The sequence below is a fragment of the Strongylocentrotus purpuratus genome, unplaced genomic scaffold (genome assembly GCF_000002235.5).
Source record: "Strongylocentrotus purpuratus isolate Spur 01 unplaced genomic scaffold, Spur_5.0 spur5_scaffold_11, whole genome shotgun sequence".
Lineage (NCBI taxonomy): Eukaryota > Metazoa > Echinodermata > Echinoidea > Camarodonta > Strongylocentrotidae > Strongylocentrotus > Strongylocentrotus purpuratus.
This window is the reverse complement of record NW_022145596.1, coordinates 11,623,809-11,651,648: the sequence shown is the minus strand read 5'-3', so window position 1 is coordinate 11,651,648 and position 27,840 is coordinate 11,623,809. Positions and strand designations below refer to the sequence as shown.

The 27,840-nt window shown below is 37.4% G+C and overlaps 1 protein-coding gene across 1 annotated transcript; it reads left to right on the top strand.

The window, feature by feature from the left end:
* The first annotated feature begins 681 nt into the window (after positions 1-681).
* hsp110 (egg receptor for sperm) lies at positions 682-27,840 on the top strand. Its single transcript, NM_214530.1, is given in 18 exon segments — positions 682-975; positions 4,809-4,866; positions 10,042-10,182; positions 10,635-10,757; positions 11,255-11,354; positions 12,562-12,695; positions 13,295-13,539; positions 14,391-14,467; positions 15,192-15,343; positions 17,316-17,419; positions 18,502-18,632; positions 19,936-20,249; positions 20,712-20,933; positions 21,643-21,768; positions 23,246-23,353; positions 24,811-24,930; positions 25,341-25,502; positions 26,713-27,840. Coding segments are annotated over 18 exon segments (2,670 nt in total). The 5' UTR covers positions 682-868; the 3' UTR covers positions 26,959-27,840.

Genomic DNA, 27,840 nt, shown 5'->3' with positions numbered 1-27,840 from the left:
AACAAAAACAAAAAGGGGGAACACATACAGATATACGAGAAACAAAGACAACAGTCGACTGAACCAGAACTTCCACATAATTATAAACATTTACCTTCAACCCTTTTCAATTATTTACCATAAAAAATGAAATGCAACTTTCTAGGAAAGGATATTTGAATTTTGAAACCCCCCCCCCCCCAAGATCTTATCCAAGACCTAGTGATACTCATGTACGGAACTGCATTTTGATTTTTCTTACAGTCGCTCATGGCGAACCCCCCCCCCCCCCCCCTCCTTTCAAAATGTTTGCTCAGTTACGCCCCTGATTACTGAGTGGCTACTCCTACCTTCCCCAAGATTGCCATCCTTTTCACTGTAACTAAAAAGCTACCACGCTCAATATATAAATTAAGATTTTATTAAATGAATAAACAATTTTACGAATTTTCATCCGATTTTACTCATTTTGCAGAATACAGTGCACTGTAATTTGTTGTCATTTGTTTGAGTCGGACTTATTTTTGCGTAACATTTGACTTATGTATGGAAGTAATGCTCCACCGGTCTCACGTGTACTTTATCGTTTCGTACACTACATGCGCTTTACATGCATGCACATTATGAATCCGAACTTTCTGGATGCTACCAGTGTATTCAGCATGCACGCGCTAGTTATAATGCAGCTGCCCGGTGGAATTTGTTAGATTATTAATGAATGAACTATTGCCCAAGAAGAAACTATATCTCTGCTGCTGTTACTGAAGATAATAAATCGGAATATTTCATCTACTGATCATTTGATAATTCACGAAGAACAACTGGAGTGCAGATAAACGGGAAAGATACTCGTTAATTTGGGGAACGAAGGAGACAAAGAAGATCAGAAATGTCGGTGGTAGGGTTCGATGTCGGTAACCTCTCTTCGTACATTGCTGTAGCGAGGGGAGGTGGCATTGAAACTATGGCTAACGAGTACAGCGACAGGCTTACTCCGTAAGTTTTTTACTCATTCCCTTTCTTTCTTGAGAAATGAAGAACTGAGATAGATCTGGACTTTATGTCTAGACCCAGTTGTAAATTCTATTTTGAGTCTTGCACTGCTTTCTGAACTGAAGTGTGAACATGCTGATTAGCATTTAGAATTTATGAAATTGATGGACAGAGAATATGAATGAGATTTTGAGTGAATGATCGAGTTTGTCTTTTTGGGGGGAAGTCCACCTGATATTAAATTGGTATTAATAGAAGCAGAAAAAGTAGAGAAACAATTCAGTGAAAGTTTGAGAACAATTGGACTTATGAATCTTTCAAAATCATGAAAATCATGGAATCTTGTTGGAGATAAATTGGCAATCACTGCACTAGCAACTGGGCAATGCAGTCAGAAGTTGTGATGTCATCCCCTCATGAATTACTACTGATCTGAATTACAGAATGACCCAAAATCTCCATTTCTGAATGATAATGGAATAGTAAACCTATCGTATACATGTAGGTCTAATTGCTATACCGGTACGTATGATCGAGATAGACATGAAGAAAATACATCTTTTTATCAGGGCCGTAGCCGGAGTTTGATGTTTGGGGGGGCTGGTGAGGGGTCAAAAAAAGTTCAACCGATCTTGGATTTTTTGTTTTTTGTTGGAGGGGGGGAGGGGGGGGGGGGCAAGTGCCCCCCACCCCCGTGGCTACGTGCCTGCTTTTTATCATTTAATGACATTTCTTTTTCTTCCATTCAACAAAGGATAAAATGTGAGGGGTGACATAATTCATATTTAGAAACTGCGTTGCCAATTTGACTCACAGATTTGAAATGTTTCTTGAAAAATTATGGATTTAAGAAATCCATAACTTTCTTATTGATTTTCCCTTCACTGATATGTTCTCCTCACATTTCTCTTTGTATTAAAACAACTTATTATCAGCATGGACTCCCCCTTTAATAATTGTTCGGATGTGAGTTTGAGTTTGCGTCATTTATGATCTTAATATCATTTCAGAATGAAGAGTCTATTTATTGATATCTTTCATTATTTCATTCAGGGGGGGGGGGGGGTGGAGGTTCCAATTAAATTTAAAAGCTCTATCATAGTCAAACTAGAGCTACATCAAATTATAAATCAGGGTGGAAGAATAATAGCTACAGACTTCGCATATGAAATGATGCACTTGTCTTTGACAAGTATCGAGTAAGATTGGGCAAGATGCGTTCAAGATGACTGGAACACTCTTCCTGAAGAGGTACATACCTCACTGCTCTGTGAATGTCTTTAAAGGGCAAGCCCACTCCAAAAATAACTTACTTTCAAGAGAAGCAAACAAATCAGACAAACCAATCAAAAAGCTTTGAGCAAAATCGAAAAAAACTAATAAGAAAGTTATGAATTTTTAATTACATGAAAAAACTTTGTAATTCACAAGACAAATTGGCAATTCACTCATGAGTCCTTGACATCATTGCCTCACTATGCTATCCAGTATCCACTAATTGTTTTCTTTATATTTATAATATAAATTTCCAATTTTCCCCTAAATATCCTATTTCCTTACATCCAAGTTATACTGTATTGGTAGTAATATGTTTTTGTGTGGATGCACTAATGTACATGTAGCATAATTTGTTTTAATTAAATCATGAAAAATGTAAATTTTGATAAAATATTTATATGAAATTCAATGATTATGAATAAACAATATTCAGAAAATAGTATCAATTCTTCAAAGTTGATAAAGATTTTGTATACCGGTACATGTACAAAAAAAAAAAAAAAATGTATGTACATGTACAGTGTATGTGGTTGTTTTAGTGTCATTTTATTTCATACCTACAGTATAGGCTTCATAGGAGGATTATCAACTTGTTACAGCAGGTACATGTACACATGTGTACAGTAGGTATTAAAAAAATCTTCAATGTACATGTAGTTGGAAACACAAGGGAAAAGATACCTTGGACCTGCCCTTGCAGAACTTCATTTTCAATGCCAGCCAGATCTGGAGATTTACTTTTGTTATTTTTGGTTGATGGTACAAGATACCCCGTCCAAGATATTTTATCCTGTATCGTGAAGGCGCCCTTCTACTCTCCCTTTAAATCAGCGTATCATGAAAGAATGACGAGAGAGGTACATTTGTACATGTATGATCTGGTGGGAATTAATCTTACTGTCACTGTCATGAACCGGGAGAATGTTTAAATTTTGACTCTTTGCCCTTGTATATGTCTGTTTGTTTGTCATTCTGTCTGTGGATGTGTACATTAGCCTGGTGTGTGTGTTTTTAATTGTATGCTGTATCATCGGCATGCCAGGAATACCTCTGGTATGCACGGGGGTCGCATTCTCCCTCTCCTGGGGTTAACTCGGAGCCCCATGTCACAGGGTCTATGATCTCTTCCCCTCTTGGCAGTCCCTCATAAGACAGTGTGTGCTATTTTTATTACCATGTAATGTAGCCTTCAAGAACATGGGAGGAACATGTTAGGGCTCAGTTCAATGCAGGCAGGCATCAGGTCTATTAATTGATTCATTTGAAATTGTTGTGTTAGTGGATTACCATGGTGTTTGTGGAAGGAAAGAATGAAATAATTTCATAAATTTTCATTAAATGTTATAGAGAGTGGATACACAATTTTTTGCAGTTTTGTATATAAAGAAATTTCTGAAATGTTTTCAAATAATTATATAAGGTAAATTCAAGGAAACAAAACATGTAAGCACAAATGTTTATAGAGCCAGTCCCAATAGCCAGGTAATGAAATTTATAACTAACTCTTTTCCAAATCAGTCTTTGCATATTACAGGTACAATGTTCTGTAGGTACACGATTTACTACAGCTCTGATAAAATCAGTGATGAAGGCTCATTAGCATGTATCCATGAAAGAGAACTTCAGTGCTGATTTTTTTTCTGATCCCTAAACTTTAGGGATTTGATTTGTGAACAATTTATAATATTTGTTATCAGGTTTATAGTGGGACTGGCCCTTAAGACTTACTGGTACAGTAAGTGCCTGATGAGAAATATACATGTAGTTGTAGTGTCTGTTATACTGATATTACTGATCCTGAAATGGTAGAAGCTTGCAATTCCAGAAACTTAAAATATCTATCAGTACATGTCTGGTAAGTTGGCATATAGTGTTTATGTTTCTAAGAATTCAGAAGTCAGTACTACCTTAAAGGTAATACAAAGTTTTGGTATGGGGTCCTGAAATTGGTTCAAATGAACATATTGAAAGCATATGCGATCCTACAATATTCAGTGATTGTTGTCGCGGTTAAAATTGAGTCTAAAGTGACGAAATTGTAAATAATAAAGTCTCTATGTTGTATAGTTCCCTCTCAAGGTCAAGATATTGATTTAGCTATAAAACAATGATATTTGACTAAAATCAACCGATTTGCTATTACCGTTTGGAATGTATCCATATATCACAACTACATATTCTGAGATTTTCATGGTCCCAGCTACCATCGTATGGCCGTAGGCGCTATTTGAAATTTATCAACATTTACCGGTAGCACTGGCAAATTTATATATTCAATTTTTCTCGAAAGCAGAAGTGTTTTAGGGGCTAATTTTTTTAGTGCTTATGTAATACTTCTACACTGTAAATGGGCATCCAAATTTATAAAAACTTTAAAGAATCACTATCCACCCAATTTTCTAAATTTACCAAAACTTTGTAATACCTTTAACTGATGGCTAATAAGAAGGGAAATTGTCTGTGACCCGCATTTAACAATACTACATGATCGTTTGGAAAATGTATTATAAATGAGCCATCATAACTATTGTTATTCTTTCTTTTTTCTGTCTCTACAGTTCAGTAGTCAGTTTTGGTGAGAAGTCGAGGACACAAGGTCACGCCGCACGCAGTCAGGTAAAGTATGCTTTTAGTTTCTTTGTTGGTGGGACTTTAAGACAAACAATCTATTACAATAGAATATGTTATGACCCACTTAATAATATAAAGATGAGTGGAAATTATTCAGCTGCAGAACTAATGGAAAGCAATTTTCATGATCATACCGCTGAAGTGATGAACTCTATTCCAAAATTTTCAATGCACATGTATAATGTGAAAGAATTACCGTATTTTCCGGCGTAAAGGCCGCAGTATTTTTGGGTGAGAAAAAATCAAAAAGTCGGGGTGCGGCGTATACGCAACACAACAAAATTCAGCGGTCAAAACATCACGTCCATTTGCACGTATGGGACTATAGGAACGGTAGCATGACTAGACAACGGTACAGGACAATTCTAGAATAACTCCACACAACTTACCCACAATTTTATGTTGCATAGTTGACATGAAGACGAAAAAACTTATTTTTCTAATAAAATCTGCCGATAGATCTAGATCTAAGTCCGTACCATTGCATCGCAAAAAGTAAACAAAGGGACAGGCCGTCTTACGGAGCTAGCTGCCGCGCAACGCAACTGCGCAGGTCGAAAAATGCTCTTTCGGATTACACCGCACATCGAGGAAGGGGTATTGTAGGATACCAAATCTGCGTACAATACAGTAACTAGCTTAAAAGTCGATGAAGATCTGCTAAATTATGATCATTTTTTAGGTTAACTTCTTGTTGATTTATAAGAATATTGATGAATTTGGTATAGTTTGTAAAAAAAAGAGTGTTCTACAAGAAAATTACGATCATTTTGTTTGGTCCGTTTTTTTTTTTCTCTCTTTTTTTTTTTTTTTTTTTTTTCTCTCTCTCTTTTTTTTTTTTTTTTCCTCTACGAAATGTCAAAGTTGGGGGTGCGGCCTATACGGCGGTGCGGCCTTTACGCCGGAAAATACGGTAGTGTATTAAATATGGAATAGGCCAGTGGCTTGAGTAGTTGTCTTGGTGTGAGGAGATTGACGTACCTGTACCGTCTGGTTTGTTTAATAGTCATGCTCCGTTTCAGTTTAATAAAATTTGGAGTGGACTATTAGGCTATTATTATTATTATTATTATTATTATTATTATTATTATTAAAGGGCCCGTGACATCGAAATACAAAGTTAGCAAGTTTGAAAAACAAATATTTCAAAAAATATTTAAAAAGCTATGAAACAAATTCAGAAGTTTACATATCAAAATATGAGATGTATGCAGGACTGCACACCGACAGGAATACACTTGTATGTCGATGTCATGGGCCCTTTAACTAACAAACTACAAAGCAGTTACATGTAATCATCGATAGGCCAATTAACTATTGTATCGTATTCAAATACATGTACATGTAAGTGGATGTACATGTACATGTTCAGTGTACTGTACATGTCTCCATCACCCCTTCTTGTACTGCTACTGTATAGTATACATACTGTACATGAATGATACATCATTCAGATACGTACAAGTTCAACTTTAATATTCATAATTTTCCAATGAATAATCTTTTACAAATTCTTAGAAATTATGAATTTGTTAAAGGAATGATAACACACCAAATCGTACTGGGTGTACTTTGTTCTTCACAAACTTAGTACACCTTTTCAAAATAATGTTTTAAGAGATGAAAATTATTTGAGCCTGAATCTGAGGCAAGAAGCTCACACATTCACAGCCGGACTGAAATGAAAGACGGCACGTGAGTCAGGTTTAGACTCTGGATCCCCCTTAATTCATGGGTTTCCTGTATACATTTACAAACCTCTCTGTAGTAACATTTTCATGCAAGCTGGTTTTGAGTTCAGTATAGTTAGCATTGCAAAACATTGCGGAGCTACATGTGTCAATTACATTCATTATGTAGCCATGGCGTTGAACCTTTATTTTTTACATGAACTTAGCAAAATTATTGTCCTGAAGAAATGAAAAGAAGAAATGAAAAGAAGAAGAAAAAGTTCTCTGATCTATACATGCATTTCATTTATTGTGAATGACCATGTAGACATTTTTGTTTTCATCATTGTCTAAACTTTGATGGAATGAAATATTGTTTGGTAGATATCTCTAGATCTATATTAAAATTTAAATTAATATACTGTAATGGCAACAATTTGTTGGCTCAAAGGTGTACCCTCTTTAGTGAAGTATTTTGCTGACGTGAGTTTATAATCTTTTGTGGGCCCTCATTGTCAACTAAAGCTCAAAGCTCAACTCTTGTTCACATCTATACATGTACAGGTACATGAACAGGTACATGAAAGTCTTTATTCAGACAAGTTTACAGGTAGCCTGGGTGTCACATGTATTGAATACAATACTGAATGCAGTGTCATATGTATTGAATACAATAGTGAATGCAGTGTCATTAAATCAATTGCTGGTAAGGCATTGCAGGGTGGGAGGGTCAGTGTAGAGTCACATTCCCATTTATAATCAATGTCCTTTCTGTGTACCCTAATTAAGCAAGAGGGGGTCAATGGGTCATGAGATTAAGGGCCATATAATCATCAAGTTAAACCAAAGTGCAAACTACACTGTGCTGCATGTGGAAGGAAGTGTTAATTCAAATGCCGGTTAAATGTAATGCATTGGGTATGCTTATGAATACTAACCTGTCTCGATCTTCAATTGCATACTCTGTATGTGCACTAGAAGCTACATGTACATGTAGAAGGGGAGGGAGGGGGGGGGGGGGTGGTGAGAACTTATGATAAATGTTACCACTACAGTAGATGTGTTCATGTACATGTACTTTACCAACTGGACAATTACAATGTTTTTGTTTTGCCAGCAGTTAGTGAAAAGGTCTTGGTAATTGCTCATGGCACAAGGGCAAGCAGATTTGTAACACCTTCAAACTGTAATTTGTGTCTGAACATGTCCTGTATTAACCAGGAACCACCATTACAGGGCATGGAAAGTTGATTTGCTTTTAATAGTGGCCTTGTTCACACATGGCATGTTAACCACCCTTCATGTATAATACAAACAATGCTGTGCCAAAGTTTCAAAAAGTTTCAAAAAGTTTGAAGATACATTGTACATGTACATGTATCCATGGCCAATTGCACTGTTCCTAGGGTAAAATAAATGTCCATGTACAGTATGTTGATTTGCATACAGTGTAACATGGGTCCCTAATCCCCCAAACATGTACCCTCTGATCCGAATGTTAAAATGATTCAGAAACTTTCATGTACAGTGTGTGTACGGTAGTGCACTACTTACATATAAGTGTGTATTCTTGTCTCATTTACGTGTTACTTGTTTATTTTAAATAGAGCATTAATGTTTCATGTCTAAAGGGGCCATAAATGTACATGTACATGTATGTCTTAGCCCTAAAACAGTATTGAATTGTATACTCTAGTTTCTATTCTACATGTAGGAATTTTCATGGTAAGCAAAGGGTTAAACAGAGGCTCTTCTCACTTTTCAACTCATCTATGTACACAGCCATTAATCAACCTTGCATTACTTGTACAAGCTATCCAAGCCGTAAGGGTTCCTCCCATAAGGGTTACCCTCGCCTTGATGCATTTTCCACCTGAATTGCCGATTTGCAGGGCAGGTGATAGGGACTGTACATGTACATGTACCGTAATGCTCCATAGCGAAGGGGCAACACTTCTGGGTTATTTATGTCAGGCATGCATGAAGGGGAGGGACAAGCCAGGGAGATTTATGTATACTGTAGCTGAACTATTTTCCATTCACACACAGAGGGCTTTTAAAGGTAAAGACCAGTATTGGAAACGCCCCAATTTCAAAAAATGAAATGGAAGCTCTCATTACCAATCATGTGAAAGAATATGTTTTGACTAATACATGATGATAAAAAATTTGCTGGGAAACCGCCTACTAATTCATATATTTGGTAAATTTGTTTCTCTCATGGTCTGTGAGAGATACATGTATAGGGTAGTCCCATGTACATGTACATCTTTCTGTGTATAGTGCTTGTAACTTTACGAAGAATGGGCCAAATTTCTTATCATTTTGATGATTCCAGAACCTTGCAGATGCTAGATGCTAGATGATCAACCTTTTCTGATCGATTCCATTCTTTCACAATGCAATCGCATGACTATAACTGGTCTTTACCTTTAAATGTACATTTTTAGAATATGACCTACAAGTACAGTGTACAGTGTACATGTATGTAGTGAATTTTCTCAAAGAGAAAAAGAATGAATGAATTTATCAAATATGTACATTTTAGGTCTCCACACAATCAATCATTCAGGGCACATGGCTGTGTAAATCTACACAATGTAAGTTCATTGTATGGACCTTTAAAGTATCAACATTTAATAAGGGGTTTATGTACAGTACTTTGCAGGCAAAAACCCTTGTCATTGATTACACTTACATGTAACAGTGTCTGCACTGTGAGACTAGACAGACGGCATATGACATAGGCTCTGTACATTACATTGTAGCTACTCTAGATAGACAGCCAGAAACTGACATACCGGTACATGTACATGTACCTTGTACATTGTACATGTAGCTAGACTCTGCTTAAGGCTTCAGGTATACATGTAATTGTCACTGGAGCAATGTCGGATCACAGACAGTGGTTCACACTTTGCAGTGTGTACCGTATTTGCCGCCGCAGTATTTTTGGAAGAGAAAATATCAAAAAGTCGGGGTGGGGTCTATGCGACGAAAGAGTAAAAAACAATTAAAAAGTAAGTCAAAACCAGCACGAATTTGCACATATGGGACTAGATCTACGAACGGTACAATAACTATACATTTCCACACATCTTACCGACAATTTTATCTTGCATTGTTGACATGAAGACGAAAATAAACTTCCAAAAACAACATCTGCCGATAGATCTTGATCTAAGTTTGTGCCAATGCATTGCAAAAGTAAAAGAAGGGCCCGTTTAACGAAGCTGCCGCGAAGCATCCAGCACGCGAAGTCGCTATTTTGAATCCATTTCAATACACAAGAGAGAGGCGCAATGTATACATCACAAAAAACTACATAAGCTAGCATCAGTGCAGGATGGCCGAGTGGTCTAGGGCTGTGATTTTAGTCAAATAAACATTTATACGCAAGAGATCAAATCTCGACTTTGACAATTTTTTTTTTTTTTTTTTTTTAAATGTCAAAATCGGTCTAACTCTTTCCTTTTACACCCAATTACAGGCAATCACGAACTACAAGAACACACTCTCACAGTTCAAGCGGTTTATTGCACGGCGTTTCAGTGACCCCTCAGTGCAGAAAGATGCCAAAGTGGTACCGTATAAAATCACACAGCTCCCTAACGGAAATGTTGGGATGCAGGTAAGTTTTAAACTTAAGAAAACACTGTCTTGATCACAAGAGCTCTCCTTTGATGTTGTATGGAAAAAAAACTTACAGAGCCTTTTTTTGGGTGTGTGTGTGGGGGGGGGGGGGGGAGGGGGGCTTGTTCTTTCTATTTTTAAATATCAGAGGTAATTTGAACACTCCACTTTTTTCTTAATTTGTTATTATTTTTAATATTTTACCCAGAGTTAAATGATTTTCTTTGCTCTCTCCAAATAAAAGCAAATTGGATTTTAGCTTTCCCTGTGGTAAGTGTGATTCAAGCTGGAATAATTGGACTGTTCGTAGAACAAGAATTATTAAACATGCACAGTCAACATCTTCAGACATCTTATTTTTGATGTACTTTTGCCTCCATGACGGATCGCTCTTTTGCTACTAAACATCTTGATCGTGTGTAAAGGAGATCTCTTGTTTCACACCTTCAGGTGCAGTATCTGGGCGAGACGGAGACATTCACACCAGAGCAGATTTACGCCATGATTTTGACGAAACTCAAATCGACAGCAGAGATTAACCTTTGCAGGAAGGTGGTCGATTGTGTCATCTCGGTAAGAACTTGTCAAGCAGCCATTTCCGAACCCCACTGCACATGATTACAATTCGACTGGGAACCATTTTTGAAATAAATTGCAGAAGTGTGAAATTTGACTTTATAAACATGTAATATTGATAATTGAGGTTCTTAATGATCACATGAATGGTAAAAGTAGAACTGGGATTTAGTAGGCCTTTTACGAAGACAAAAAAGATAAATGGCCCCAAATCTCGGGAAGCCTTGTGATTGGTTTGATGTTTCTCTGATTTGCAGCTAGTTTAAGCTTTTTCTTCCATATTTTCTAATATAAAACTAAGGGGTACAGTCTACTTATTTTTGTTATAACAATCAGGATCTACCACATAAAGTTTTTGTGTTGGAACGGTAGTCAACAATCTTTTTTACACATGATAATTACAAGTCGCCAAGTTCATGTCAAATTAAAGTATCATCCTGGATCTGTCAGGCACTCTTTATCATATCCTACTTGATTTTATTTCTTCTGATCAGGTTCCACAATATTACACTGATCTGGAACGTAGAGGTGTAATCCACGCAGCAGAGATTGCTGGTCTCAACTGTCTAAGGGTCATCAGCGATACTACTGCAGGTAAACAACAACAAAATACCATTTGTAGCTTGCCCCCCTCCCTCTCTCTCTCTCTCTCCCCCTTCCCCCCTCACCTTCCTTACTCCCTCAGTCAAGGACATATACTAGATAAAAAAAAGTACCATTTGTAGCTTCCCCCTTCCTCACTCCCTTACCCTCTCTATATCCCTTGTTTACTTGTCCAAGGTTGTCTGTTTGGTTCATTAATTTATGTAGTTTAGGGGGCAAAACCACCCAAGAATCTTGTATATTTTTAGTGTTGTTCAATGCTTATTGGCTCTGTGTGTAATTGGGTTTTTCAGATGTGTATCAATTCGGGGGCAGATCTTTAGCATCACCATCTGAAAGACGCAGCTTTGAACTGGTCTGTCTGAGTCGGTTTGTAGGCAAAGCCAGACAGCTGATCATACTACAGTGAATCATGTCTCTAAAGACCACCCAAGAAAAGGCAAAATGATGTTAAAGTCAATCCATTCTCTGAGCTTTGTTGTCTGTGGTCTCTGTCTCTGTTCCTGCAAGGGCTCTTCCCATAACTTGACAGTGTTTTACTGGCAGACTTTGGGTGGCCTGTAGGAAACGAGACTGGGGTACCACACACAACAGGGAGACCCTCACAGGGACACCACGTTAAGAGTTCTTTTCTGAATTCTAGCTGGTTCCATTTTGTGACGGTGTCTTGAAACCAATGAAGAATGACATTATCTGATTGCTTGAATATGTGATATTATCATTTATGAAAGTTAAAGTCACTTCTTCAAGAGTATGACTAGACATTACAAAGTCCCTTTGACAAGAAAAGTGGTCTTTATAGGCAGGTGGTCTTTATGTTCAGGTTCCTTTAGTGCATGCTACAATGAGAAACCATTTTCAAGGAAAACAATAAATGTAGTCTTGGTAGACAGGTGGTCAATAGAGCAGGTTTGACTGTACTAGATTGAGTGACATACCCCATGCTTCATTTGCCTTTTGAGTGATGTGGTCTTTAAGTACAGGTTCATTTTATAGTGCATGTTTCAATGAGAAACGATTTTCAAGGGAAACACTAAATGTGGTCTTTGTAGACAGGTGGCCACAGGTTTGACTGTTCTAGACTAAGTGACAAACCCCATTCTTAATTTGCTTTTTGAGTGATGTAATACCTTCATTCTCCCATGGACTCTAATCAGTATCCTGTTCCCTACCCTATTGTCATCTTTACTTTGTTCAGTTGCCCTGGCATACGGCATCTACAAGCAAGACCTTCCCACTCCCGAGGAAAAGCCAAGGAACGTAGTCTTTGTGGACTGTGGACATTCATCCCTTCAAGTGTCTGTATGTGCATTCAACAAGGGTAAACTCAAGGTAAGATAATATGTGTTAGATGAATTTTCTTTACTTTGGAACATGGACACTCCTCCCCCCCCCCCCCCTTTCCTCTTCTGGACTATCTTGGCCATTTCGTACTCCTCTCGACCAAACGGGCTCTAGGCAGTCTTACTACATACAGTTTTACAGGTAGAATTATGATGCAAATGCACATTAAACATTTGATCGTTCAAGATGTGACAGCCTGTCAAATCTTCCTGTAACTCCTTTCATGGATGTCAGCCTGTGTTGCAAATCATTGAAGTTTTGACTTTTTAAAAAAATAAGTTTTATTTGACTACAATCACCAGACCTTACAATTCTTATTGTGAAATTTGAATCAATGATATCAACTGTATGTTGTCAGACTACTGTAAAACTAGAAACTTGACAGCTATTTATTTTACGCCGTAAAACCTTTCAAACCTAAAACACTTTTTAAATTGGTAAACATTTTATGCTGCAAAATAGAACAATCCAAACATTACAGTTTTGCAAAATTTGTGGAGGCTTCTGGTTTTACACTACGTTTTAAATCATATTTGGGTAACTCTAGATTTCTGTTTTTATTTTTAATCATGTGTTTCTCACTCTAGGTCCTAGCCAACGCCTCAGACAAGAACTTAGGTGGGCGTGACTTTGACTGGTTACTGGCCGAGCACTTTGCAGTAGACTTCCAAACCCGGTACAAGATGGACGTCAAGTCTAACCAGAGGGCGTGGCTTCGTCTCATGGCCGAGTGCGACAAGACCAAGAAACTGATGAGCGCCAATGCTACGCTTATCTCCATGAATATCGAGTGCATCATGAACGACAGAGATGTCAGTGGAAAGATAAGCAGGTAATGAGCATCCCTGATCGAAGTGCTGAAATGTATCTCATTACAAAATACACCCCCCCCCCCCCCAAAAAAAAAAAAAAAAAAAAAAAAAAAAATGTCTTTCAGGGTAAATTAAATGACTCCCAAGATAAAAACCTGCTGAAGACAAGTCCCATAATAAAAAAGTTGAAAAAACATGCTACAGTCCAACCAGCTTTAGCAACCAACTGTGTTTACAGATTACACCCCCCCCCCCCCCTTGAACAGTGTTTCTCATAGAATGCTACATTGATGGGAGTACAGGAAGAAAGACCTCATGGCCATAACTATTTATATGGCCTCCCTTGAGCAGGCTTTATATACCATTTCTTGCTCTTTAATAAAAACAAAAAACAAGAATTCTGATGATTTCATGACTTGTAGAATAAATGATGTCATACCATCATGTCAATTAAAATCATCACACAGTTCACACAGTTTGTGTTTCACAATCAACTTTTTACTGTTTTTCCTATCCAAATATTATTATTCCAGTTGCTTGTACGAATGCAGACTTGATCAAAGAAATCAGATCCTTTTATTCTTGTACCCTGGGGTTTATTGACTAAAATTAGAGATATTGGATACTTGCCATCACATTGCACCACAAGCAATCATCTAATTACATTTGAGTTCACTCTCTATTTTTGTCATCAATTTGATTGTAGATATGTGCTAATTATAACCTACATACTCACATGTGTCATATACTAAACTGGAGTTGAACAACCAGTGATGTGTCTGCAGAAAAATTTATTGATAGCACTCTGGAAAAATGACATGTTTTTCTTTCTTTTATTCAATTTCCTTTTTCTCTTTTTGTTATGGTACAGGGCTGATTTTGAGGCGCTTGCAGCAGAGTTGTTAAAACGAGTTGAGGTTCCTCTCAAATCTGTACTAGAACAGACAAGTAAGTATGGTTTAAGAATGAAGAATGAAAACTTTCTATATCTTAATCTCTAGATATTTTGAGGGCCAATAAATTCATATGACATATAACAAAAGGGCAAAATGATGTTAAAGTCAATCCATTCTCTGAGCTTTGTTGTCTGTGGTCCCTGTCTCTGTTCCTGCAAGGGTTTTTCCCATAACTTGACAGTGTTTTACTGGCAGACTTTGGGTGGCCTGTAGGAAATGGGACTGGGGTACCACACACAACAGGGAAACCCTCACAGTGACACCATGTTTAGAGTTCTTCTCTGAATTCTAACTGGTTCCATTTTGTGATGGTGTCTTGAAACCACTGAAGAATGACATTATCTGATTGCTTAAATACTTCATATTATTATGCCTTGAAAGTTGTACTTCTTCAAGAGTATGACTAGTGAGTGTTTTGTCTTGCTAACACAAGATTTTTTGGGTAACAGCGACACGAATCCTCATTACGAAGTCCCTTTGAGAGGACTTAAAGCCGTAAGGCCTGTGGTAACAGCAACATGAGTCCTCATCACGAAGTCCCTTTTAGAGGACTTAAAGCCTTTGGGCCTGTGGTTGCTTACAAGCAGTGAAGCATACACATGATTTCTTAGCAGTCACATATAAATAAATTTATCCAACCATCCCTATTGGAGCATCCTGGAAGAAGGTTGAATGCAAATCAATAACTTATGTCCTTTTTGTTACCATTTCTCCAGAGTTGAAGCCAGAAGACATCCATTCTATCGAGATTGTAGGAGGATCCAGTCGTATTCCTTCCATCAAGGAAACGATAAAGAAGGTCTTCAAGAAGGAGTGCAGCACGACGCTAAATCAGGATGAAGCTGTGGCAAGGGGTTGTGCTTTACAGGTAGGTTATCAAGTCATCAAGTGCAGTGGATTACCAAGCACTTGGTTTTATTTTCATTTCTCATTACGACTCATTACTAAACCATATGATTTAGGCTGTAAATGTAAAGTAAATTTATATCAAGTGTGTATGTAAATGAACTTATAGAGAGGTGTATCAATCACTTTTGATCATTTACGTATGTCAGCACTCAAAAGATATTACTTGGTCTTTAATTAGGGTCCATCAAAGTCAGTTTGTATTTTTGAAAACGGAAAGCTGACCATACCGCTAGGCCAACTTAGTTTGTCTTTTCAGAGGCCTACTTCAAAAATGTCTATCATGACATCCAAGTACTTTCTCTATTTTCATCAAAACAAGAAATACTTGTGTGTGTGTCCTTATGATGAAAAGCTAGTGTTGTAGATAATAATAATAATAATAATATGGATATTTATATAGCGCCGGTATCCGCCAGGCTCTGACGCTCATGGCGCTGTACATACATGTATTACTATCACAAAAAATATAACTTTCTTAACTAAAATAAAGTAAACTAAAACAACACAAATTATTACGCTACATTGACATGATTAAATAGCACTGTTTAGAAAGAGATGGGTTTTTAGAGCAACTTTGAAGGCATGAAGGGTAGTTAAATTACGAATACTAAGTGGCAGCTTATTCCAAAGGGACGGACCAGAATGAGAAAATGCTCTATCCCCCCAGGAACTGCGCATCTTAGGGACAACTGAAGGGAATCCTGCTGTTTCTTAATCTTGTGTTTTCAGTTAGGAACAGTCCCATTTCCAAAGTTTAGAATCTATTGTTAATTTGGGAAGCAAAATGATGTTAAAGTCAATCCATTCTCTGAGCTTTGTTGTCTGTGGTCTCTGTCTCTGTTCTTACAAGGGCTCTTCCCATAACTTGACAGTGTTTTACTGGCAGACTATGGGTAGCCTGTAGGAAACGGGACTAGGGTACAACACACAACAGGGAAACCCTCACAGGGACACTGATAGAGTTCTTTACTGAATTTTAATCAGTCTCTTTTTGTGATGGTCTCTTGAAACCATTGAAGAGTGACACAATCTGATTGCTCTGTGAATAAATGCAGTCATTGTTTTTCAATTACTAGACAAGATTACAACAATGTCAAATCTTTTCAGTACATTTGCCAAGCAATGTGTTTTTCAATTGTTCATGTGATAAAAAGCATATTTGTTTAACTTCCAAATATACCAGTCCAGGGAAAAACAATATATAATTGTTATCTTGTGATCAAGAGTTAACTTAGCAAGGTCATCACTACCATGCTTTAAAGGTAAAGACCAGTATTGGTAACGCCCCAATTTCAAAAAATGAAATGGAAGCTCTCATTACCAATCATGTGAAAGAATATGTTTTGACCAATACATGATGATAAAAAATTTGCCGGGAAACCCCCTACTAATTCATATATTTGGTAAATTTGTTTCTCTCATGGTCTGTGAGAGATATAAGGTAGTCCCATATACATCTTTCTGTGTATAGTGCTTGTAACTTTACAAAGAATGGGCCAAATTTCTTATCATTTTGATGATTCCAGAACCTTGCAGATGCTAGATGCTAGATGATCAACCTTTTCTGATCGATTCCACAACGTTTCTTTCACAATGCAATCGCATGACCATAACTGGTCTTTACCTTTAACTATTGCCTAGTGGTAAACCATGTTATAGATGATCGAGGCAATGATGCAATAAAGAAATTCCAAAGCTGCTTATTTTCCCAATGAATACATTTACAAATTTTTCAAAGTCCTTACCGTAAATCTCATTGTATAAGCCGCACTTTTTCCCGCCTGTTTTTTTTTTTTTAAAGTTGGGGGTGCGTCTTATACATATAATTTTTTCTTTCTTCCCCCTCCCCAAAATAGAGGTGCACCTTATACACAGAGATTTACGGTAGTTTGATGATTCAGTTACCATCTACTTGTCTTTTCTTGTTTCAGTGTGCCATCTTATCACCAACCTTCAAGGTAAGGGACTTCACGGTGACAGACCTGACACCCTACCCTATCGAACTAGAATGGAAAGGAACAGAAGGAGAGGATGGGTAAGTAATCTCTGGACATTCCCTGAATTTGATTAGGGCTGCTAACTAACTTTTTACCGGGAGTCCATCTTGAAATTTTTAACATCAATGCATTGGCTCCCTTTTAAAGTGTGTTCTATTTAGGAGGGGTTCTGAGCTGTAACTGTCATTTTAGCCCAAATAAACAACAATCTTTAACAAACTGCCAAAATTCAATGTTCATCAATACCGACCCCAGAGGGTCAGATGGTTTAAAGCCCCACTGTACTACTTATAGCTACTTGCGCCCTCTATATAGCAAACGATGCCTAATCATGGGGGACCATTGGTGTATGACATATTTCTAAATCTTAATCTCAAGAAACTTGACGGGGTCAATAAATCCATATATATTTAAAAAAAAGCAAAATGATGTTAAAGTCAATCCATTCTCTGAGCTTTGTTGTCTGTGGTCCCTGTCTCTGTTCCAACAAGGGTTCTTCCCGTAACTTGACAGTGTTTTACTGGCAGACTCTGGGTGGCCTGTAGGTAACGGGACTGGGGTACCACACACAACAGGGAAACCCTCACAGGGACACCATGTTTAGAGTTCTTCTCTGAATTCTATCTGGTTTCATTTTGTGATGGTGTCTTGAAACCACTGAAGAATGACATTATCTGATTGCTTGAATACTTGATATCATTTTGTTTTGAAAGTTAAAGCCACTTCCTAAAGGGTATATCTAGTGAGTATTTTTCTTGCTAACACAAGATTTTGGGGGTAACAGAGACTTTCAAACAAATATTGTCGTTTCTACTGCTCTCTTGTCCAAGTCATAATCTATTTGAAAATCAATCTCTTTTTTTTGTGGGATAAAAAAAAATACCTGTATTTTGATAAACGTTAACTTTCATCTTCAAAGAATCCACCAAATACAACATATTTTTGGTTAGTTGTACAATAGAGCTTTATTTGCCAATGCAGAAAGCTGGACATGTCAACAGAATATGGATTTAAGTTTGATAATATTTTACCCCTAACTTTGCTATAAGAATAAAGATTTGGTAATGTTTTCTTATGATGTAATTCATTATTTTCACTCTTCCCTTTTTCTTCACAATAGGTCAATGGAAGTGTCCAGTAAAAACCACCAAGCACCATTCTCCAAGATGCTGACGTTCTACCGCAAGGCACCCTTTGAGCTTGTGGCTCGATATGCCGACCCAAACCTGCCCATTCCTGAGCGTAGGATAGGTATGACATTCATAAAACCAACACCACATGCTTAAGATGATGTTGATGCTATGTTTAACATTCATGTCAATGGCACCAGCTTCTGATAGATTTCTGTAGAGACTCTGTTGTCATGTAGGTGAAGCTCTTTGCCTGCAAAGTTTGGTTTTCGTTAAAGGTGGTGTGTCCCTTTTGCAGGCTGAAAATGTTAACTTTTGTAAATCCTGGTAAACAAGAGATAATACCAACTAAAAACTCCTAAAAGATTAGAACTGGTAATTGCCTCTATGTGGAAAAACTAGTGTTGTAGTTAAAGGGAATCATTCGGTGTCTAAATCTTAGGTTTTGAGTTAGGAACAGTCCCATCTCCAAAGTTTGGACTCAATTGTTAATTTTGGAAGCAAAATGATGTTAAAGTCAATCCATTCTCTGAGCTTTGTTGTCTATGGTCCCTGTCTCTGTTCTTACAAGGGATCTTCCCATAACTTGACAGTGTTTTACTGGCAGACTCTGGGTGGCCTGTAGGAAACGGGACTGGGGTACCACACACAACAGGGAGACCTTCACAGGGACACCGTGTTTAGAGTTCCACTGTGCATTCTAGTGGGTATCTTTCTGTGATGATCTTTTGAAACCATTGAAGAGTGACACAATCTGATTGCTCTGTGAATAAATGCAGTCTTCATTTCATTTACTAGACAAGATTACAATATTGTCAAATCTTTCGAGTACATTTGTACATGCTCAAGATAATGTTGACTCTACGTTTAACATTCATGTCAATGACATTAATTAGCACAATTTTTGAAACGCGTTCTTTAAATTATTCATAAAAAATAGTCTGATTTTCAGGCCATTGTACCGTGTGGTCGTACGTTTTGTGCTGAGCAAAAATTCAATCAGCTTAATTTTTACCATTACAATAAGCGGGTTGTGTACAAAAGCTCATATCCTTTACAGCTCATTTTATGTATGTTATTACCAAAAAGAAAAAAATGTCAGTCAGTCAGTCACTCAATAGTGTCTGACAGTGAAATCTAGAAGGTAAACGGGTTTACTTGCATAAATTTAAATACTAGGACACCGATTACGTTTAAATTTCACAGATAGGACATGCGTGACAAATTCATAATGCATACAAATTTCTACAGAATTTTATATTTACCACGATAAATCAATGTATCTACCTATTATTTGCTAGTTTATCTAAACATGCATGTGCCAAATGTTAATCAATGTCTTGCTAAAGAATGTTAGTGATGTAGCAGGTAGCTTTAGTTCGACATAGGAGACTGTTACCATAGACATGCCTTGTTTCTTATAGGTCGCTTCAAGATTAACGGCGTCTTCCCGACGACTGAGGGTGAGAGTTCAAAGATCAAGGTCAAGGTTCGCGTGGACGGTCACGGTATCTTCAATGTGGCGTCGGCCTCCCTGATAGAGAAGCTTCCTGTGCAGGCGGAGGACGCGATGGAGGATGGCAGCCCCGAGGAGAATGGACCCAGCAAGGAGGAAGGAAGCGGAGCCTCGCAGGCAGAGAATGATGCCCCCATGGACCAGAGCCCAGTGCAAGGTGGGGCTGGAGAGGGAGAGGCATCGGCAGACAAAGAGGAGCAGGCAGACAATGGTTCCAAAGAGGTAATAGATGTTCCCCTTCAGATCGTCATTGATGTAAAAGGGGTTTTTCCTTTGAACAATGTCTTTGACTCAGAATTGATTTCCCCAGCAGAATTTCTTTAGCTAAATGGATATTGAAAAAAATTATTTTCTAATGAATATATTTTATTTTTAGATTCAACAAGAAGAAAAAAAAGTACAAAGAGAAGCTTGTTATAGTTTTTAAGAAGCCAAGTTAGATGTGCTAAAAGATTAGGACTATGACAAAAATGAATATGCATAAAAACATGCTTTTTCCTTTCACAAGTTGTACTAATGTGTCATTGCGTAATCAAAGTCATACTTAAATACTTGATCTTGATCATACTTAAATTCTATTTGTCGTATTTAACTTATCTTTGAAAAGGAGTGCCAGGAGTGGCAACGTGCCAGACATGAGAGCTTTATAAGACTCAACTATTATTGTTATTATTATCTTTGTAGACTTCTAAAGACAGTAAAGATCAGACCAGTGAGAGCAGCAAATCAGATAAAGAGAGTAAAGATCAAAACAGTGAGGGCAGCAAATCAGATAACAGCAGTACTGAGACAGATGCAAAGGCAGCCAAGAAGACTAAGAAGACCATCAAAACGCATGAACTGAGCATCACTGCTACCACTGATGAACTCTCTATAACTGAAGTCAACAATTTCTTTGAAAAGGAGGTATGTGTATATTTTGAATGATGGAGGCAAGCCAGAGGTATGTAATCTGGATCTAGTACTACCCTGAAAAAAAAATGGAATTGAACACTTTCTACGAACCCACTTTCATGAATCTCCTCAATAAGGGCCCAAATTTCCTACACTTTTTCATGTACCCCAGCAGCATAAGTACTGTCTTGAGACACTGTATTTCATGTGATTTACCATCTACTAATCTCCAGTTTCACTATTTATTGGAAAATGGAGGGGGGGGGGGGCTGGCAGGCTAATGAATCAAATGTGTTTACACTATGAACATGACGAACAAAGAAAGCGGACAAAATATACAGTTCCTCAGGTAGACAAAGGAACATCCCTTCACTGCTATTGTGTAAAAAGGTGAATATGCATGTGACACCTGTTCTACACATTTTTATATAATAGCAGTGAAGGGATGTTCCTTTGTGTACCTGGGGAACTGTATATTTTGTCCGCTTTCATTGTCAGTCATGTTCATAGTGTTAATATTGTGCCTGTTTATCTCTTTTTGTGTCATTATATTTCATTATATGATTACATGTAGTTCATTTCATTTGCTAGTTCTGAATTTTTCACAGTAGATTCATCAAGTTTCCCCAATATTGTGATTTCTAATGCATACAGACGTCCCTCTATCATGCGCTTAAAATCATAATTTACAAGTACCGTTTTCCTGCTGATTTCTCTGTAGGGTAAATTGATTGCCCATGACAGGCTCGAGAAGGAGAAGAACGATGCCAAGAACGCAGTAGAAGAGTACGTCTATGAAATGAGAGAAAAGCTCTGTGACAAATTTGAGCAGTACATCTCGGAAAAGGTTTGTTTATCTCTGTTTCTTTTGTTTTGGTTTACTCCAGATTTTTAGTTTTGTAATATAAGGAAGCTTCTTGGAACAGGTTATTTTAGAAATAATTTTGTAATAAATTCCATTATTGAGATTGGCTGCATATGAATTAATAAAAAAATAAGTGACATGTTAAATCTTTGTACCAAGAGGGATTTGAATCTGCGACATCTAATACCATCCTGGAAGTGACTATACCACCAGGCGCAGACAGATAGCTTATAGTTGCAGCAAAATTCTTCAAAGTTTCTTAAAAATTTATGGAAGCAGTGAATGTGTAGAGCCTTGGATTTGAAGTAAAGTTTGTGTATCTGAAATGAAAACAGAATTTATGAGATATGTGTGCTTCTGTTGTATGTATTTTGTGTTTAAATTTTTTTTTTTAATTAAAAAAAAGTCTTAAGTGTTGTTTTGAAGGAACTATGAAGCTGAAAAGCAAAATGATGTTAAAGTCAATCCATTCTCTGAGCTTTGTTGTCTGTGGTCCCTGTCTCTGTTCCTACAAGGGCTCTTCCCATAACTTGACAGTGTTTTACTGGCAGATTTTGGGTGGCCTGTAGGAAACAAGACTGGGGTACCACACACAGCAGGGAGATCCACACAGAGACACCAATGTTTGGAGTCCCAGTGTGGATTCTAATGGGTGTCTTTCTGTGATGATCTTTTGACACCATTGAAGAGTGACACAATCTGATTGCTATTCTGTAAATAATATTTATCCAGTTTTAAGCCCTACTGCAATACTTATACCTACTTGTGCTCTCTATATAGCAAACAATGCCTAATCGGTGACAATTGGTCCCCCTTGATCCCCCTTATGTTAATTGAGAGCTGATTTGATGAGATAACCACCTGTCCGTGACCATGTAGAGAGGCGTAGTCCCTCCTGGCCAAACCAGTTCAGTGGGGCTTTAATAAAAAGCTGCACAGATGTGAAGGAGAGCAAGAGCTGATTTTCTTTTTGTATTTCATAAGTACACTACAGATTAGCATACCTGCCAACCTTTACGAATAATCCAGATTTTTTTGTGTGTGTGGATTTTTTGTTTTGTTGTTGATTTTTTTTAATTTTTCGGTTCTAAAGCCAAATAAAGCTTGTTTTATCATGTGCCGCGATTTGAGAGTTCATGTATTGTGTGTGTTTAATGGCTGCATGATCGAGCACCGAGTTCAGGTTTACAGATTACAGATTTACCTTGTATGTACCCCAAATTTACCGCGTATTGCCATTTACACTGCCGCTGTAAGTGCCATTTCTCATTTTCAAAGACATACGGTGCTAAAAACTCCTAATTCTTACTTTCAAATGATGGCAGGTATGGATTAGTCCCAAAAAATCAAGGACTCTGAAATGGCCATTAGCACCAGGGACTATGGTTTTACCTACAGAAATGAAATATCTAGGACAGATTTGTGTTCACTTTCTTTAACTTGATTTTTTTCTTCACAGGAGAGGGGGAGTTTCAGTAAGCTTTTGGAGGAAACAGAGAATTGGTTGTATGAAGACGGAGAGGACGAGACTAAGAGTGTCTACCAGACAAAAATTAATTCATTAAAGGTATGTAGACCCACTGCAGACATTGACAATTAGAAACCGTTGCAAGAGAAGTTACAGTACTGATAAGGTGGAAGATAATTTGTAAGGTTGTTCAACCCCCCCCCCCCCCACCCCCACCCGAATATGGAAATGTGGAAGAACATCACAGAAGAAAGGTAACATGGACAGGTTTGTTTGGATCATGCTCTTGTATTTCTAATATGAAGACAAATTATTTTAGTATTTAAACCAGATTTCGATGCCACATGATTTGTAGTCCCATTTGCCCATATCTGTATTCACAAATTTTCATTGTTTGCGATTTTCAGCAAACTAGTCTATTGAAATGTTGATGATTCCAAAACCTCATACAAAACTTCATCATACAGAACTGGTCAGAGTAAGTTTCAGACACCAGACAGTTCTTTCACAATTAAATTCACTCAACCTCACACTTAATGCCCTATTTCTGTATACAAATTTCAAATGTCTATGGCACGTACAGGGTTAATTTTATAATTGATTCTTCTAGAAACAAATTAATAATAATAATAATAATAATAATAACAATAATAATAATAGCCTAATAGTCCACTCCAAATTTTATTAAACTGAAACGGAAATTCTTTTTGCCCAATTGATCGTGAGCCCGGCAGCCACTGAGCAGCGCCAGATCGACGTTGCTCTATCCCTTATTGTTGAACGCCAAACAAGGTAGCAACAACTCCCATCTTTTAACGTATTTTGGTATGACGTGGCCGGGGTTCGAACCCTCGACCTCCCGGTTGTGAGGACGCTCTACTTACTGAGCCAACACTGTATTATTAAAGTTAAAATTCAAACCGAAAAAGAATGTATGTTGAATAAGTTATAATACATGATTAAAAGAATGTTCTCACTTCAAAGGAATTGTCAGGGTTTGTTTTAAAGAAAAGCAAAATGATGTTAAAGTCAATCCATTCTCTGAGCTTTGTTGTCTGTGGTCCCTGTCTCTGTTCCTACAAGGGCTCTTCCCATAACTTGACAGTGTTTTACTGGCAGACTTTGGGTGGTCTGTAGGAAACGGGACTGGGGTACCATACACAACAGGGAGACCATCACAGGGACACTGATAGAGTTCTTCTCTGAATTCTTATCAGTATCTTTTTATGATGGTCTCTTGAAACCGCTGACGAATGACATGATCTGATTGCTAAAAGACATAAAATGTGGTTTGTCAAATTGAAGCCTCACACAGAGCAGAAGAGGGCAAATATAAGCACATATAAGCACACTTTATTAATAGTCTGAATAAGCAACTATGAAAAGGATACCTGACAAGAATATTAAGTCATTATATGCTTGTCTTATAGTTAGCTTTCCAAATTCTTGAATGATACAGTGATCTACCACATTGAGATGGCCTTTTCCATCCCTGCTAACCAGTATATTTTCCTTTATTAACAGTATATTTACTTTACTTGATTGCGTTTTTTCAGAAAATTGGAGACCCAGTTGAGAACAGGTTTAAAGAAAATCTGGAGAGGCCTGGTGCCTTTGAAGACTTCGGCAAGGCATTAGTACCCTACATAAAAACATTGGATCTCTATTCAAATGGGGTAAGCATTATGAACGATAGTGTCAATTCCACTTCAGTTTTCTTTTGAAAAACCCTTTACTAAAGCATTACATTCTTTGTACAGGATAACTCTTATTATGCACATTCTTCAACTGTGTGAAATCATCTATCCTTTTCATGTTATAACCTTATAGTGATTTATGTTGAATTATGTACATATTATCATAATTTGTATGCTTTATAATTGTAAATCTATCTAAAATCAGCCACTGGCCGCGACAAAAAGATAAAACCTTCAATTCAGTATTTTGCAAAACCCTATCCTTGTCCTTGTGAGAAATGATAGATTCAAGAACCCTTAACCAATGTCCCCTTTGACCTTTTTTTTGCCCTTTGACCTTTTTTCGCCCTTTGACCTTTTTTGCCCTTTGCTCTTTGAACCCTCTCCAGGATGAGAAGTACTCTCACATTGAGAAGGAAGACATGGCGAAGGTGGAGAAGTGCGTGAAGGAGAAGGTGGCCTGGAGAGATAGCAAGGTGAATGCCCAGAACCAGAAGGCTCCTCACCAGGATCCGGTTGTCACAGCCGCGCAGATTAGGTCAGAAATACAGGTAAGAAGGAGCAGAAAATTTTATTTTTCAAAGTTTTTAGGTGATTTTAGGGTTGTGAACTGTTTCTGATTGCCCGTCATCTGCAAAAGACAGGGCTTCGCATTTAGCCAATCATTGGTGCACAATAATTAGTAAAAAAACAAATTTCAATATTGAAGTTAAAATTCAACAAAAAAGAATGGATGTTGAACAGGTTATAAAACGTGATTAAAAGAATTTTCTCACGTAAAAGGAATTGTCCGGGCTCGTTTTTTGAAAATGCAAGATGATGTTAAAGTCAATCCATTCTCTGAGCTTTGTTGTCTATGGTCCCTGTCTCTGTTCCTAAAAGGGCTCTTCCCATAACTTGACAGTGTTTTACTGGCAGACTTTGGGTCGCCTGTAGGAAACGGGACTGGGGTACCATACACAACAGGGAGACCGTCACAGGGACACTGTTAAGAGGTCTTCTCTGAATTCTAATCAGTCTCTTTTTGTGATGGTCTCTTGAAACCGCTGACGAATGACATGATCTGATTGCTACAAAACATAAAATGTGGTTTGTTAAATTGAAGCCTCACACAGAGCAGAAGAGGGCAAATATAAGCACAAACTTAAAAGAAGACACAACAAAACAATGAAGAAACAGAATGCCAATCTTTAACGTTTGTCCCTATATTTATAAATATATAATATATATATTTTTCAATGTTTTAAGATGTTTTTAAAGGTTGTAAACTGTTTCAGATTGCCCATCATGGCAACAGACAGGCCTCGCATTAAGCTAATCATTTGTGCACAATAATAATTAATAAAAATAATTATAGGCATTTCTATAGCGCCGTCTATCTAGAAATTCTATTCTGAGGGGCATTAATTATTACCCTGGCTTTAGCCTAGTTGCTATTACAGAGCTCCAGCAAATAAGGATTAATTTCTTGCCAAAGGACATGAGTGCCGTATCGGGGATCGAACCACGACCTTTGAATTTAAAGTCTAGTGCTTAAACCACTCGACTACGACACTTCTATACATATGTCAGCAAAAGGGTATGGCTACAGTACTACTTACTTATGCCTTGTAATTTCTAGAGGGATATTGAGACCATTTAGCAGGGTGTCACTGAATGCCTTTGGCCTCTGAGTAATTTGAGCCTTGAGTCAATGATCTTGTCCCGTGCAAAGATTGACGCCCCTGATTTTCCTGCATTTTCTCTTTCCCCCACTTACAGAGCATGAAATTCGTATGCGATCCCATCATCAACAAGCCCAAACCCAAGCCCAAAGAAGAACCGCCCAAGGACAACGGTCCCACTCCGGAAGAAGCTGCCAAGGATGGTGGCCCCGCCCCTCCAACCACGGAGGGGGGCGAGGAGAAGATGGACACCAGTGACCAAGCACCTACGGGAGAAGCAAGCAAAGAAGGTGAAACCAAACCAGAAGAAACCAAACCAGATGTGGAGATGGAACTAGATTAACGTTAAATATCTGTAGTGCTATTCTTCTCTTCTTTGTTTTATACGCTCGTCACGATTGTGATGGAAATTGTACACTGGTCTTAATTTTGTCGTTGAATCACAGTCAAAGATCAACGCCATGCATTATTGTAGTAATTTGTTGATTAAATTCCAGCTGTGAATTAGTGTCTAGGTTAAATAGTTGTCGCTACCAAAATTTACATTTTCCATGCATCTAGTGCCAACATTAACTTTCCAATCGATATCTTAGATTGTAACAAATAGTTTAAAAATTGTAGTAATGATAACCCCAAAACAAAGCCATGCTTATGAACAATCAGAATTACTTGTATGGTTATCAAGTTTGTTAGTTGATCATCAAAGTAAGGCAATATGTGATGAGAAGAATACATTTGTCTTTTCTCTCAAGAAGAGTTTTAAACTCAATTTGCCCATGATGTGAAATCATTAAGAATGTTAAGTTTGAGATGATTTTGTTGTAATTTCTGCTGCAATAGATCATGTATTTTATGTTTTCCTCAGAAATATTTTTTCTTTTGTGAATTAAGTTTGTAGAGCATTCATCTGTTTACAGCTCAGGTGAAAAAGAAGAAATTTTGTTTAAAATTTTAACTTAAGCTTTATTTGAGGCTTTATTTCTGATGCCCACTAGTATGTTACAGATGCATGTAACTGCATTATACGTTTACTAAATCTGGCTGTGATTTCTGTATGAATCTAACTATTTTACTATACTTACAGCTTACAGCTATATTTTCTGAACCACATACTCATGTGTATTTATAATGACTTCTTACTAATTTGTCAGCTTTTGCACTAATAAAGTGACAACATCACATTAAAACAATGTGTTTGCACAAGGTGTATAATTTTTGTGACCTC